Source organism: Rhinatrema bivittatum, chromosome 3 (genome assembly GCF_901001135.1).
Source record: "Rhinatrema bivittatum chromosome 3, aRhiBiv1.1, whole genome shotgun sequence".
Taxonomy (NCBI): Eukaryota; Metazoa; Chordata; class Amphibia; order Gymnophiona; family Rhinatrematidae; genus Rhinatrema; species Rhinatrema bivittatum.
In genome coordinates, this window is record NC_042617.1 from 572,447,758 (window position 1) to 572,462,609 (window position 14,852).

Below are 14,852 nucleotides of genomic sequence, written 5' to 3' on the forward strand. Positions count from 1 at the left end.
CTCTTGAGCTCCCACGGACTAGCAGCTCTCAGCTCTCAGTCAGGAAGTCTATTCATCAGTCGTACTAAAAATTAAGTCTTAGAACTCCAGCTCCAAATTCCTGGCTCTCAATTGCATCACAAACCCCCACAGGGCACCGCTCTATAAATGTGCTCCAGTTTCTGACCAAGTGCCTTGCAGACCCCCACAGAATACTAGTCTACAATTGTCCTCCAAGTCTTGACCATCCCACAGGATCTTCAGAACATGCCCTGTAGACGTCTTCTAGGAAAAGATTCCATTTTTACAGATATCTCCTCCTGCAAAGTACTGACCATCAACCAGTCAACATACTAAGAAGCTTCCAGCAATAAGCCATTGCAAAAAATTGATAAAAATTCCTGAAGACTTGCACGCCGACAGCCGGCCAGCGCACAACTTACTTCAGCTCTGGCCCCTGAAGATGAAAAACATAACAAAAAAAAGGATAATTAGGTAGGGTTTAGTGGGTGGGGAGGAGAGGGGAAGAAGAGGGAGTTTAGGTAGGGGGGTAGGGAAGGTCTCTCCCAGTCCGCTTTTTAATTGGAGTAGACTGGGAGGGAACTGGGGAAGGCCCGATTGCGTCGCCGCGTGTACTATGCAAAAGTTCACCCCCCCTTGCGTATGCCGCCCACACATGTGCTCATGGTCATCTGATTTTATAAAATGCTTACGCCAGCGCGCACATGTTATAAAATCAGCACATCCAGGTGTGTGTGCCGAGAACCAGGTGCACATGGAAGCGCACACGCAACTTTTAAAATCTACACCTTAACATTTTAAAAACTGGTGCAAACTATCGGTTGAATTTTCAAAGGGCCGCATGCGGCTGTTGTGTTTGAGGCATTGTGGACCCTTGGTCGCAATGGAGATGACTCCACCCATGGGGAGGAGCCCCGTCGGGAACCACTGCGATAGGCTGACACAGATAGCAGACACAGAATGGATAGAATCTTTATTGTACTGCTGTAGATAGATGGTGAAAGCAGGAAGGTAAGGCACTGATCCACGAAGTGCTAGTACGCTCAACAGGCTCAGAAGTATAGTCTCACCCAGATGTTCACGATAGGTGGGAGCCCGCAGTGCGGGCAACACCGTGGCTGGTGGGTGGAGTTGGAGCGCCGGATCGTAGAGGTACTCACAGGATGAAGGCGTCTTCCTGGTGGTAGAATGGTGGGACTGAAGGTCCGTGAAGCAGGATATAAAAGGTAGATAGGCCCTCAAGGAGCGAGTACCCAATGGTCCAATATCCTGAAAGACTCCCAAGAAGCGGTTGTCTTAGTTAGTGAGGAACCCCGAAGGGAAGTTGGAAGCAAGAGACCCCCGAGGAGCAGGTGTCTAGAGCTTCTTACTGGAGCGAGGCCTTTAGCATGAAAGCGGCGTCTAAGCGAGCAGCTTAAGGCAGTCAGAGTAGCGAAGCAAAGTCTTTGCTAACTCAAAGTGGTAGCGGTGGCGGAGGCTAGATATACCCGGAGGTACTGACGTCATGCGGTGGGGCCGCCCCCGAGGTTCTCGCCATGACGTGTATTTGAGCGTAGGAGATGTGCGAGCTCGCACCCTAGGAGGCCACAGGAGTGAGCATGGCATTTGCGGACGCCCATGCTGGTCTGGAAATGCCGGGGCCCTTGGCACTCGGCACCGGAGGCAGCCATCTTGCCCAAAGAGAGTGAAAGGGGAGAAAAAGAGGTAAGACAGTGTGGTCGCAGCCATCTGCGACTGATGAATGCATCAGTACCATCCTTCAAAGGGCTCCCTCCAAGATCTCTTCTAGGTGGTCTGGGCTTGCGTGGGTGTGCCAGGTGGAATTGACGTTCCATCTCCTTGTCTGTAATATTGGCCAGTGGTTCCCAGGAGTTTTCCTCTGGGCCATAGTTCTCCCAAGAGATGAGGTACTCCCATATCTTGCCTCTTTTACGTACATCACGGATGTCGTCTACGGCATATTCAATATCATCTTCTATGTCCAGGCTGGTACACTCTGGTTCTTTCCTGGAGAACTCGGAGAGTATCACTGCTTCAGTAGAGATACATGAATTGCACTGTGTATCTTCATTGATGGAGGCAGTTTTAGACTGTATGTTAGATTTCCTAATCGCCGAAGGATGGCAAAAGGTCCCACAAAGCGAGGAGCAAATCTTGCACAAGGAAGCATAAGTTGGAGGTACTTGGTGCTTAACCAAACTTTGTCTCCAGGCTGAAACTGGGGTACATTTTGATGATGAGCATCATAGGTTCTCTTTGCCTTTTGTCCTGCTTTAAGGAGGAGCTCCTTCATCTGTCTCCAAAGTTGGGATAATTCTGCTGCGGTAGCCTGGGCAGCAGGAGAGGCTACTGACAATGGAATTGCCAGCGGAGGTAATGGTTGTCTCCCATAGACAAGCTGGAAAGGGGAAGACCTCATTGAAGAAGCAGGATCTGAATTGATGGCAAATTCTGCCCAAGGCAGTAATTCAGCCCAGTCATTCTGTCTAGAGTTGACATAAGATTGCAGAAATTGCTTCAGCGTCCTATTACATAAGAACATAAGAAATTGCCATGCTGGGTCAGACCAAGAGTCCATCAAGCCCAGCATCCTGTTTCCAACAGAGGCCAAATCAGGCCACAAGATCCTGGCAAATACCCAAACACTAAGAAGATCCCATGCTACTGATGCAATTAATAGCAGTGGTTATTCCCTAAGTAAAATTGATTAATAGCCATTAATGGACTTCTCCTCCAAGAACTTATCCTCTCAGACTGACTGTTAGACTGAGGAAGGTAGGCAGAGGTTAAGTCCAAGGCGATGTCAAGGTTTTGACATAATGTTCTCCAAAACCTTGCAGTAAATTGCACTCCTCTGTTGGATAGGATATGTTTAGGCATTCCATGAAGATGGAAGATGTGTTTAATGAATAGTTTTGCTAACTCAGTAGCAGAGGGTAATCCTGGTAATACTACAAAGTGTGCCATTTTAGAGAAACGGTCAACCGTAACCCATATGGTGTTATTGCCGTTGGATGATGGCAGGTACATTATGAAATCGGTAGCGATATGGGTCCATGGTTCATCTGGTGATGGTAGAGGCTGTAATAAGCCCCAAGGATGCCCGGGTGGTGGCTTTTGCTTGGCACAGACAGCGCAGGAACCCACATACGCTTGCACGTCCTTCTTCATGGTTGGACACCAATAGTATCTTTGCAACATTGCTAAGGTACGACTCTGCCCTGGATGGCCTGCCAGATGGCCCATTTCAACAGTCTTTTTCTTAAACCTCTGGCCACCACTATCTTCCTGGCAGATACCGTGTGGGTGGCTGCGAGTACCACTCTTTCGGGATCGATGATATGACGGGGTTCATCTGGCACATCCTGTGGTGAGAAGGAGCGTGATAGGGCATCAGCCCGAGTGTTCTTCTCTCCTGGACGGTATTTCAGAAGGAAGTCGAACCTGTTGAAAAACAGAAACCATCTTGCTTAACGGTGGTTGAGTTGTTGAGCATGTTGAAGGTACTCTAGATTCTTGTGATTGGTGTATACTACTATTTGGTGTTGTGCGCCTTCTAGCCAGGGAAGCCACTCCTCAAAAGCCAGCTTGATCGCGAGAAGCTCCTTGTCTCCTATCCCATAGTTTCTCTCAGAGAGCAAGAATCGCCTAGAAAAGAAGGAGCAAGGATGGAGCACATTGGATTCACTGTACTGACTTAAAACTGTCCCCACACCAACGTCGGATGCGTCGACCTCTACAATGAAAGGACGGTGTGGGTCAGGGTGGCAGAGACACGGCTTCTTTTGAAAAGAATCTTTGAGCGCCATGAAGGCTGAGTTGGCTTCTGGAGACCAATTGGCAGGGTTGGCTCCCTTCTTGGTCATAGCAGTTAGAGGAACTGTCAATGATGAGTAGTTTTTAATAAAGGAACGGTAGTAATTGGTGACTCCTAAGAAGCGACACAATGCCTTCAGACTTGTGGGTTGAGGCCAGTCCCGGATACTCTCAAGTTTCTTGGGGTCCATTTGAAAACTATTCTTAGAAACAATGTATCCCAGGAAGGGTACAGCTTCTTTGTGAAATTCGCACTTCTCAAGCTTAGCGTAAAGGTGGTACTCATGCAGGCATGTTAGGACTTTCTTAACATCCTCCTGATGACTTTGCAGATCCTGAGAAAAGATCAATATATCATCAAGATATATTACTACACATTGATACAGTAAGTCCCGTAAGATGTTGTTCATCATATTTTGAAAGACTGCAGGTGCGTTACTTAAACCGAAGGGCATGACGAGGTATTCAAAGTGTCCATCACAGGTGTTAAAAGCAGTCTTCCATTCATCTCCTTTTTGAATACGCACCAAGTTGTAAGCTCCTTTTAGGTCCAATTTGGAAAATATTTCGGCCCCTTGGAGTCTATCAACAATTCAGATATTAAGGGCAGGGGGTACCTGTCCTTGATGGTAATCTCATTCAGACCCATGTAATCGATGCAGGGGCATAATGTACCTTCCTTCTTCCCTACAAAAAAAGAAGCCTGCACCAGCAGGAGATTTGGAAGGTCTGATAAATCCCTTTTGTAGATTTTCTTGTATGTAGGTAGACATAGCTTTGGTCTCAGCTACTGAAAGAGAATAAACTCTATCTTTGGGAGGTTCTGAATTTGGCTTCAGATTTATGGCAATATCAAACTCTCTGTGTGGCGAAAGAACATCAGCTGCTTGCTTAGAGAAAACATCCTGGAAGGAGGCATATTGTGGAGGTAAGCCAGGTAATGATGGAGTAGTAGGCATGCAGATGAGTGGTGAAACTTCAGCAAGACACTGACCATGACAGTCTGGTCCCCACCGGGACAGTTCCAAGGTAGCCCAATTAAATTGTGGCATATGGTCTTGAAGCCACGGCAGACCCAATACCACCGGATACATGGCTTTTTCCAACACTAGAAAAGAAATTGATTCTGAATGTAGCGCTCCAGTGCGCAGGCTGATGGCCTGAGTTGTCAATGAAACTTCTCCAGGAAGTGGTTCTCCATGTGGATGCCAATAGCTGAGGTTTGGTATTGGTGTGGTAGGAATCCGTAGATGTTCGACCAAGCGCTTCAGAATAATATTATCTCTGGCACCGGAGTCAATGAGAGCGACAGGCTGAAACTCGAGACCTCCGCAAAGCAGAGATACTAGTAATGATAATGGAGGAGTAGGAGAGGTGAGGCCAAGGAGAAGTCCTCCTGCAGATCCCAGGCCCGTTAGGTTTCCCGGACAAATGGGACAGGTTTGGACTGCATGACCCGATTAGCTACAGTACATGCACAACCCCATGCGCTTGCGATAACATCTCTCCTTAGAGGTCAAGTGGCTTCAGCCTAGTTGCATAGGCTCTTCCTCTTCTAGGGGTGCAGACGGTAAACTGGAAGCAATAGGCACAGGTTTAGGATGGTTAGCCCCCACTGTAGACTTTCGTGCTCTTAGCCTCTTGAGTACGATCGTGGATACAGCGGTCAATTCTCCCTGCTAGTTCCATCAGGGACTCAAGGGAATCAGGCAAATCGCAAGCCACTAATTCGTCCTTTGTGCAAGAGTTGAGACCTCTCCATGAATATGGCACGTAAGCATCCAGTGTCCCAATGTAGTTCGGATGCTAGAGTCTTAAATTCAATAACAAAGTCTGTAAGTGGCTTGTTACCTTGCTGAAGGTTGAGCAAGGCAGATCCTGCGATGGTCTGGCAAGCCGGGTCATCAAACACAGACTTAAAAAGTTGTAGAAGTCCTGGTAGGTCATTGAGGTTAGGATCTTCACATTCCCATGACGGTGAAGCCAGGGCTCGTCCTTCAAGGAACGACAGGATGTAGGTGGTCTTTGAAGCTTCAGTGGGAAAGAGGGTAGGCTGTAATGAAAAATGGATAAAGGTACAGTGGTCTTAAGGGTTACCACTGGTGAAGCAATTCCTTCACAGGAGGAGCTGAAGAGTTCAGTTGAGCGTGTAATTGATTGAAGGCAGTAGCTAGGCTCTCCAAAGACTTTTGTTGTTCTGTAATCCGCTGGGCTAGGCCAGGGATGACCTGCAGGGCTGCGAGCTGAGCTGAGTCCATGGAGTTAGCAATCTGTTGTGTCTGAGGCACTGTGGACCCTTGGTCGCAATGGAGATGACTCCGCCCATGGGGAGGAGCCCCGTGGGGAACCACTGCGATAGGCTGACACAAATAGCAGAAACAGAATGGATAGAGTCTTTATTATACTGCTGTAGATAGATGGTGAAAGCAGGAAGGTAAGGCACTGATCCACGAAGTGCCAGTACGCTCAACAGTCTCAGAAGTATAGTCTCACCCAGATGTTCACGATAGGCGGGAGCCTGCAGTGCGGGTAACGCCCCGGCTGGTGGGTGGAGTTGGAGTACCAGATCATAGAGGTACTCATAGGATGAAGGCGTCTTCCTGGTGGTAGAATTGTGGGACCGAAGGTGCAGAATATAAAAGGTAGATAGGCCCTCAAGGAGCGAGTACCCAATGTCCAATATCCTGAAAGTAGAATAGAGAGAAAGACTCCCGAGGAGCGGTTATCTTAGTTAGTGAGGACCCCTGAGGAGCGGGTGTCAAGAGCTTCTTACTGGAGCGAGGCCCTTAGCGTGAAAGCGGCGTCTAATCATGCAGCTTAGAGCAGTCAGAGTAGCGAAGCGAAGTCTTTGGTAACTCAAAAGTGGTAGCGGAGGCGGAGGCTAGATATATCCGGAGGTACTGACATCATGCGGTGGGGCCGCCCCTGAGGTTCCCGCCATGACGAGTATTTCAGCGTAGGAGATGTGCGCGCTCGCGCCCTAGGAGGCCATGGGAGTGAGCATGGTGGATGGGGACGCCCATGCTGGTCTGGAAACGCCGAGGTCCTTGGCACTTGGCACCGGAGGCAGCCATCTTGCCCAAAGGGAGTGAAAGGGGAGAAAAAGAGGTAAGGCAGAGCGGATGCAGCCGTCTGCGACCGACAGACGGAACAGCGGCTGGGCCCTGTGCACGCTGCATGCATTTTCAAAAGGGCCCGGCCACGTTCGTAAGTCCCAAACCGCGCACAAGTGCCAGGCCCCGAAAAGGGGGGCGAACTGGGGAGGCATGGTCTGGGCGAGAGGGGCGGGATGGAGGCCAGCCAGGACAGCGGGCATTAGCTGCTGTTCCTGGGAAGCGCATGCTGGCCAGCTGCCGGCGCGCGTAAGTTGCTTCTGCTCCAACAGAGCAGTAAGTAAAAAAACAAAACTTGGGATAGTTAGGGTTAGGTTAGGGGTTGGGGTGGAGAGGGGAATAGGTAAGAAGAGTAGGGTTAGGGATAGGAAAGTTCCCTCCCAGTTCACTCCTTAATTGGAGCGGCCTGGGAGGGAACTGGGGGTGGCCCAATTGCGACGCCACATGTAATTTTTTTATAAAATTCACAACCCCCCCCCCTGCGCACCAGCCGCTCATGTGCACGTGAATTTTAAAATCCGGCGCGCATGTGTGCACAGCCAATGGATTTTATAACATTCACACACTGGCGTACATGTTTTAAAATCAGCACGCTCCTTTGAATATCTACCCCTATGCGAGTATTTCCGGCATAAGTTATGTGGGATTTTTGAAAATTACCTTCCAGAGGTAAAACACACCAGATCTACCTGCAGGAAAGCTTTGAACCAATAAGACTGTTTATTTCAAGACAAACCTCCCAGAAATAGCTTGCGGTAAAATGCTCCATCTTCTGTCCAGTTGTTCCAGCTGCTGTTTCATTCCTTTCCTGTGGTCTTCAGAAGCGGTGGCAAATAGGGACTCAGTCAATTGCACCAGGCTCTTATACAAAGAGGCTTGAGATGGAACTTCAGCCTGGAGGTCCTGGGAAGCAATATGTTTCACAGATATATAAGCATAGGGAGCCCAACTTTCAAACCTATCCATTGAACAGCATTTGTGCACATAAGTGGGCACGTAGAGAATAATGCTAGTATTTTATATACTGTGCGATGGGAGCTGCACAGTTTATCACACACTGTGTATTTCTGCTCTGAAGGTAAGTGCATATGTTTCAGTACCTGTAAATATTTCCAATGCAAAAAGCCACATACTTTCTCTACCCATTTTAGAAGCATATGTCTGTATATTTTATACACAAATAATAGTGTCACTGCGCTAAGGAACAGCCAGAATTAAATGCCGAGACAAGTGTTTTCTAAAGTATGTGTGAGTTCTTGGAATCACAAGTTCATCAATATCTCCACCAGTTTACTCAGTCCTTCTTCAGAGCATCTAGCACTTCACCCTGAATCCCCATCAGTTTTCCCAGGAACTCCCACCCAAAAACCTGCAGACAAGTCCAGTTTCACATGTGAGTCAATTAGCAGGAGTAAAAGTGTATGAATAAGTTTGGTAATGTACAGGAGTATATCTCTTGCACAATAGCAACTAGTGTGTGTACTTCTGAGCCACGTGTCAGAATGCCTCTAGACCACCCCCATTCCCCCTACCCAGTAAAATGTCTGCGTAAAACTAAAAATACGTGCATACTCTCGAGGCTTATAAAATAGTATATACACTTGTACATGCTATTACATACGTATATGCTATTTTTGCATGCAGTACCCTTTTGAAAATTCATTCCAAAATTACTTCACACAAAAGGTTTCTACAATTCTAAAAACATCTCATAATACAATCATTTTTCTGGGAAAAAAATTCACAGACATATTGAACTCTTTCTAAAATTCAAACACACTGGGGGACTCAGCCAATGACAGTACAAAGGGCAATGGATGGAGCTGACTGGAAGGACTGCAGGCAGCAGAGAGTAGGCAGGCTGGGTATGTCCTGACAAGCACTGTGTTATTGCATTACTGTTTGCAAATGGAAGAAACACAAATGCTTGTGCAATTGGCCAAGTTGTACAAGGTATCCTGCCATTTGTTTTTTTCATTTAATTTTATAAAAGCACAATCTCTAATGCCAAACACGCTGATAGAACTGCATGGCTGGCAAACAACTACAGCACCCTTGGCCAAGGCAAATGTGGTACTCAGCCAACAGCTCAAGTGCTGCTTTCCTTCCCTTTTGGAAACGGTCCAGTGCATTTGTGTCTTGCTCATTTGTTCCAGCTTAGAAAATAACTCAGGGGATGAATGTGTTTTTCCAAGTGAACAAGTCATTTAAAAACAATAAGCATGGCCCGCACCCATGAGCAGCTGGAGGCCTGTCGGGCAGAATTGCATACTCTTGAACTGGATAAGGTGGAACAGGCCCTTAGATGGGTGAAACTTAAATTTTATCAGCATGGGAACAAAGATGGAGCCTTCTTGGTGCAGGTGGTCTGGAAACGAGCAGGGAAATCTGCTATTTTGCAGATTAAGGGGGATCGTGGCGAGGATTTAACTATCTCCAAAGGTATAGAGCAGGTCTTCATGCAGTATTTTTCTAAACTGTATATTGATCCAACTCCTGCCACTCCTGCAGATATCACTCAGTTCTTGGAGCTCCTAGGGCTTCCTCAAGGGCCTGCTGTCTAGGGGCAGATGTTGATGGCTCCTATCACTTCCCTTGAGGTACAAAATGCTATTATGTTATTGCCTGGGGGCAAGAGCCCCTGACCTGATGGTTACGCCATTGACTTTTTAAAAGAATATCTGATGGATATTTTTAGTACCTGCACTTAACCTTGTTGGTAATTCGGACTTCGGCCTGGGGACTTTAGCTGATGCTACAATATCTTTTATTTTTATGTCTGGGCGTGATCCTTCGGAGTGTGAGTCTTATAGGCCTATTTCCCTTCTTAATTCCAATTTGGAAATATTGGCTAAGGTTTTGCAGCTTCATCTCAAATCGGATCTTCCCTCCCTCATGCACAGAGACCAGACTGATTTTGTAAAATTGTGAGTCTCAACCTTTAACACCAGGCGGCTGTTCAATATTCTCCATCTGGTTAGGTGTCGGGGTTTTACGGGGGTTGTTTTGTCTTTGGACATGGAAAAGGCCTTCGACCAGATCTCCTGGACATTCTTGTTTGCAGTCTTGTGTCATGTGGGCTTGCCTGATCGGTTTATTAGCTGGATTCAAGTCATGTATGCTAATCTGAGAGCTCGGCTTTGATTAATGGTTCCCTTTCTCCTTTTTTCCTTATAGCGAGATGTACCAGGCAGGGTTGTCCCCTATCACTATTACTTTTTGACTTGGCTATTGAACCCTTGGCTTCAGCGATCCATCTCTAATCTGATATTCATCGGGTGTGGATTGGGAATACTGAGCACAAAATTTCTCTTTATGCTGATGACACACTATTCTATTTTATCTCATTGAGGTCCTCTGCTCCTGCCCTGCTGGGACTTTTACTTCAGTATGGGAATCTTGCGGGTTACAGGATCAACTGGGATAAATCTGAAGTGTTTTCCTGGAGTGGGAGGGTTTGTCTCCCAGACTGTCTGGGTTCCTTCAGGGTGGTCACTGAGGGATTCAAATATCTCAGTATTTATGTTCCCAGGGGCAGGGCTGGGCTTTGTACATACTATTTTGTGGGCCTTATTGGTACGATTAAGAAAAACCTACTAGATTGGGTGGATTTTCCTGTTTCCTGGGCTTGGCAGATACATTTACTAAAAATGAATGTATTACCAAAGCTTTTATACTTGTTTCAACATGTCCCATGCAATATTCTCTTGAAAGTGTTCAATGACCTTCACAGTTGTATGACAAAATTCATTTGGAATCATAAACAAGCGCGGATTAGTTTTGCTCAATTATGCCTGCCTAAGAGACAGGATGGGATGGTACTGCCGAACTTGAAAGTTTATTATTAGGCCACTCGATTGGTGTGTCTTAAGGGCTGGGCTGGTCATAGCGAAGCTCCATGGGTAGTGTAAGAACATACACAATTGGAGGGCGGTTCTCTCGCCATGCTGCCATTTTGTTTCCGATTTCTCCCCGGTGAGACGTAGAACTAGTAGGAGCCATCCTATTATCTCACACACCCTCAAGATATGGTCTCAGGTCTTTCATTTTCTCAGGGCATCTAGTGGGGAGATTTTGCCCATTGCCCCGGTTTATGGGAATACTTGTATTTCAGGGTACACTGTCTCCCCAGAGTTCAAAAGCTGGAGAGACCTGGGTTTATGTATGATTATGCAACTCTGGGATGAGGATGGTCTCCAATCCTCTGAGGATTTATTTGAGGAATATGATTTACCTTTCATTTTCATTTATTAAAATGTATTAATCGCCTAACACTTAACAAGGCCTAGGCGATATACAAGGATACATACATAATAAAAACAAAATAAAATACAAACAACAGATTTCAGCTTCACAGAAACCAAGCCGCAAAATACCAAATATTAATGGTACATTTACTATTTTAGACATAAGAGCATAAGACCTGGGCATATGCGGGCTCATTATCTGCAGTTGCATGAGGCTTTGCCCCTTCGTTTAGATGTTTCCCCACCTTTGGGGTCACTACATAAAATGGAAAGATATTGGGGGGATCTTAAGGGGATAGCAGCTATTTACTGGGGCATTCTAGCTCATTGGTTTGGTGAGTAAACGTCCCAGAAGTTGACTGCGCAATGGAATGCAGATTTGGGAACTGCTTATGAGTCTAAAGTTTCAAAATATATTTAGCTAGAGGCCCATCACAGTTCTGAGTTTAACGAGTTGGTTTGATTATTACACTGAACTTATCGCACAGCCTTTTTCTATAATAAAATTCATGGGGGATGCAGTAGCTACATGTTGGCAGGGTTGCGGAGAGTTGGGAACATACATGCACATGTGGTGGTATTGACAAAGTGTATGACACTTCTGGGGTCAAGTCACATAGGAAATTGCCGATATATTGGGATTCCCTATTGGTATTACTCCTCCATTGGGTCTCCTTAGCAGATGGGTGGGCTTGGCAATTCCCTGGAAATACAGGCCATTGGTGGGTCAATTATTGCTTGCTGCTAAATTTGCCATTGCTACCTACGGAAATCTAGTCCTGGGCTGCTTCATTGACAGGAGCAGGTTTGGGTGATAGCAGATATTGAACGTTTGCGGTTTGCTTTACGAAGTGAAAGTTTTAAATATCAAAGTGTCTGGGTCCCAAATTACGCCTATTACAAGATGGATTGAAAATTCTTGTTTCGTGGCTGGGTGGGTGAAACTGTGGATTGAATTGCCTTTCTCAGATTTTGTCAACACACTTTATATATTTTGTCTTTTATTCCTGTATGGTTTGAAAATCTGTTAAATAAAAACAAATAAACAATAAGCATAAAACAATTACAACAATCTATGGCATTAAAAATAAAAACACACATACCATGTGCCCATTACATCCAACCTTCCACATTTGAATCCATCTGTCTCCACTTGTGAAATGTATTCTACAGTGATACTTGTAACATGGCAATGAGCGTGCGTGCTTTTATGCCACTCTACTAGCTCAATCACACAGTTGAGATGCTTGCTCAACAATCTGCTCCCTGAGCAATCAGTTTAGAAATTCCCCTGCTTTCCTTCCAGTATGCAACCCAGAATGTAAGCAATAGCAGAGAGATGCAAGCTCCAAAGGTGATAATCTTGGAAATGTACCTGGATCACCTGCAATTCCCCGTCCAGCTTCACCCTATCAGCAGGAAGGTACTGTGCTCCTGGAGAACAAAGGGCTTCACTCCTTTCTAACCAGGACACAAAAGAAGACAGATCTTTCTCCCATCTAAACAGAGCACAGAAAAAAATGAAATTACTACATTTTGAATATCTTTACTTTGAACCATTTTAAACATTGCATTGGTGCATCTGAAATTTCTGCCACTTCTAATAGCAGTGCAACATCATTTTCAAACAGTCTATGTACTTGGAAAGTATGTGGGCGCATTCAGCATGTATATTTTAAGCAAATTTTCATAAAGAATATACCGGTATGTGGGCACGTTCTCTTTGAAAATTTGCAAAACACATGTGCCTTAAATGCAGCCATGAACTTTGCACTTATCCCTTTGTGCAGGCCAATGAGAATGGTAGAATAATAAATGTGCTTGTGAAAATATCATGCACATAACCTATTTTGCTCTCTTGAACTGAACACATCTTCTGGAATATCCCCCGGCAGCATGGATAAAAGGGTGCATTTTATGGAAGCCCACCCATCTTGTTACCCAGGCGGAGCAGGGAGAATTTCAGCAAATGGCTGGGCAAATGGCTTTGAAAATCGTACTCAGCCTAAAGCAATAAAAATCCATGACAGCTTATGTGAAACAACATTGAAAGGATCATGTCATCCATAATGGAGAACAAATAAGAGGGCTTCCCGCTGTAGCAAACAGGGATGTGCATTTGTTAGAAACGAAATTAAAAAAAAGACAACAACTTTTCCTATTTTGTATCATTTTGTTCTCAAAATGAAACAATTGAAAAATGTGACAAAATTTCATTGGTTTTCATGTTTCATTTTGAAAACCAAAAACAAAAAAAACCCCAAAGTTACCCTTTGGGCCTAGCCCAGGCCCAGGACCTGGACTTGCCTAGGCACAGGGCGAGGTCCAACATAGGGGCCAGGGACTATGCCCAAGAATGACTCCAGGATCTTATCATACGCCTGAGCCTGACCCCAGGGCCTCGGCTGACACCCAGTCCCCCAGAAATCCCCCACTTATCTTGTCCACTGGGGATCTGACGCCACAGCCCAGGCACAGAGCTGATGCCAGAGCTCAGCCCGGAGGCGAGATCCTGACACCTGCGCCATGGCCTAGGCCAAAACCTGGCACTGAGGCCAAGTCCCAGAGGCTGGGGTCTAGGCCTCATATATCAACGTCCTTTTCTTTCTTCTTCTTCAATATGACGGCATCCACTGGGGACACACCGGATTAAATTAACTCCGGCACCTTCCCGCTCAAACAGACCCTCACCAAATACAGACTAGAAAGACAATAATTTGGAAATATTGGCTAAGGTTTTGCAGCTTCATCTCAAATCGGATCTTCCCTCCCTCGTGCACAGAGACCAGACTGATTTTGTAAAATTGTGAGTCTCAACCTTTAACACCAGGCGGCTGTTCAATATTCTCCATCTGGTTAGGTGTCGGGGTTTTACGGGGGTTGTTTTGTCTTTGGACATGGAAAAGGCCTTCGACCAGATCTCCTGGACATTCTTGTTTGCAGTCTTGTGTCATGTGGGCTTGCCTGATCGGTTTATTAGCTGGATTCAAGTCATGTATGCTAATCTGAGAGCTCGGCTTTGATTAATGGTTCCCTTTCTCCTTTTTTCCTTATAGCGAGATGTACCAGGCAGGGTTGTCCCCTATCACTATTACTTTTTGACTTGGCTATTGAACCCTTGGCTTCAGCGATCCATCTCTAATCTGATATTCATCGGGTGTGGATTGGGAATACTGAGCACAAATAAATAGGCATGTCTCAACAAAAACGTTACTGGAAACCACAAGCCTGACTGTATTATGCATTGCAACAATGGAAAAACAGAAACATCATCATTCCTAAGGGCAAAACATCAAGCAGCAAAACATCATTAATAATATTAAAACCATACTAATAAAAAGAATAAAGAGGTCAAAATAGCCGACAAACATCCAATAGTTTAAAAAGCTTGCATAAATGTGTTCTAATATTTTGCAAACACCAATAAAATATTTAAAAACATCTGATGAATAAAACATCCAATAATTTAAAAAATGTTCTAATATTTCCCCAAAAAACAATAAAATACATAAAAAAGCAGAAACATCAAATTATGCCCAATAATTAAAACTACTAAGGATTAACAAATCTCCTGCTCTCCGTATCTGGGAAGTTTTGATTTCCAGTCATCCTGATATTGTCGTGGATTGGGGGAGGTAGAGGAGTAGGCTACTAGTTAGAGCAGCAGGTTATGAAC

General features: G+C 45.5%; 1 protein-coding gene across 1 annotated transcript in view; it reads right to left on the reverse strand.

The window, feature by feature from the left end:
- The window catches only part of SYNE1 (spectrin repeat containing nuclear envelope protein 1), a 966,955-nt gene that overhangs the window by 711,569 nt on the left and 240,534 nt on the right, over positions 1 to 14,852 (reverse strand). The window contains 2 exon segments of the mRNA XM_029596918.1: positions 7,666 to 7,832; positions 12,552 to 12,675. Of these exon segments, the coding sequence (XP_029452778.1) occupies positions 7,666 to 7,832; positions 12,552 to 12,675 (291 nt within the window).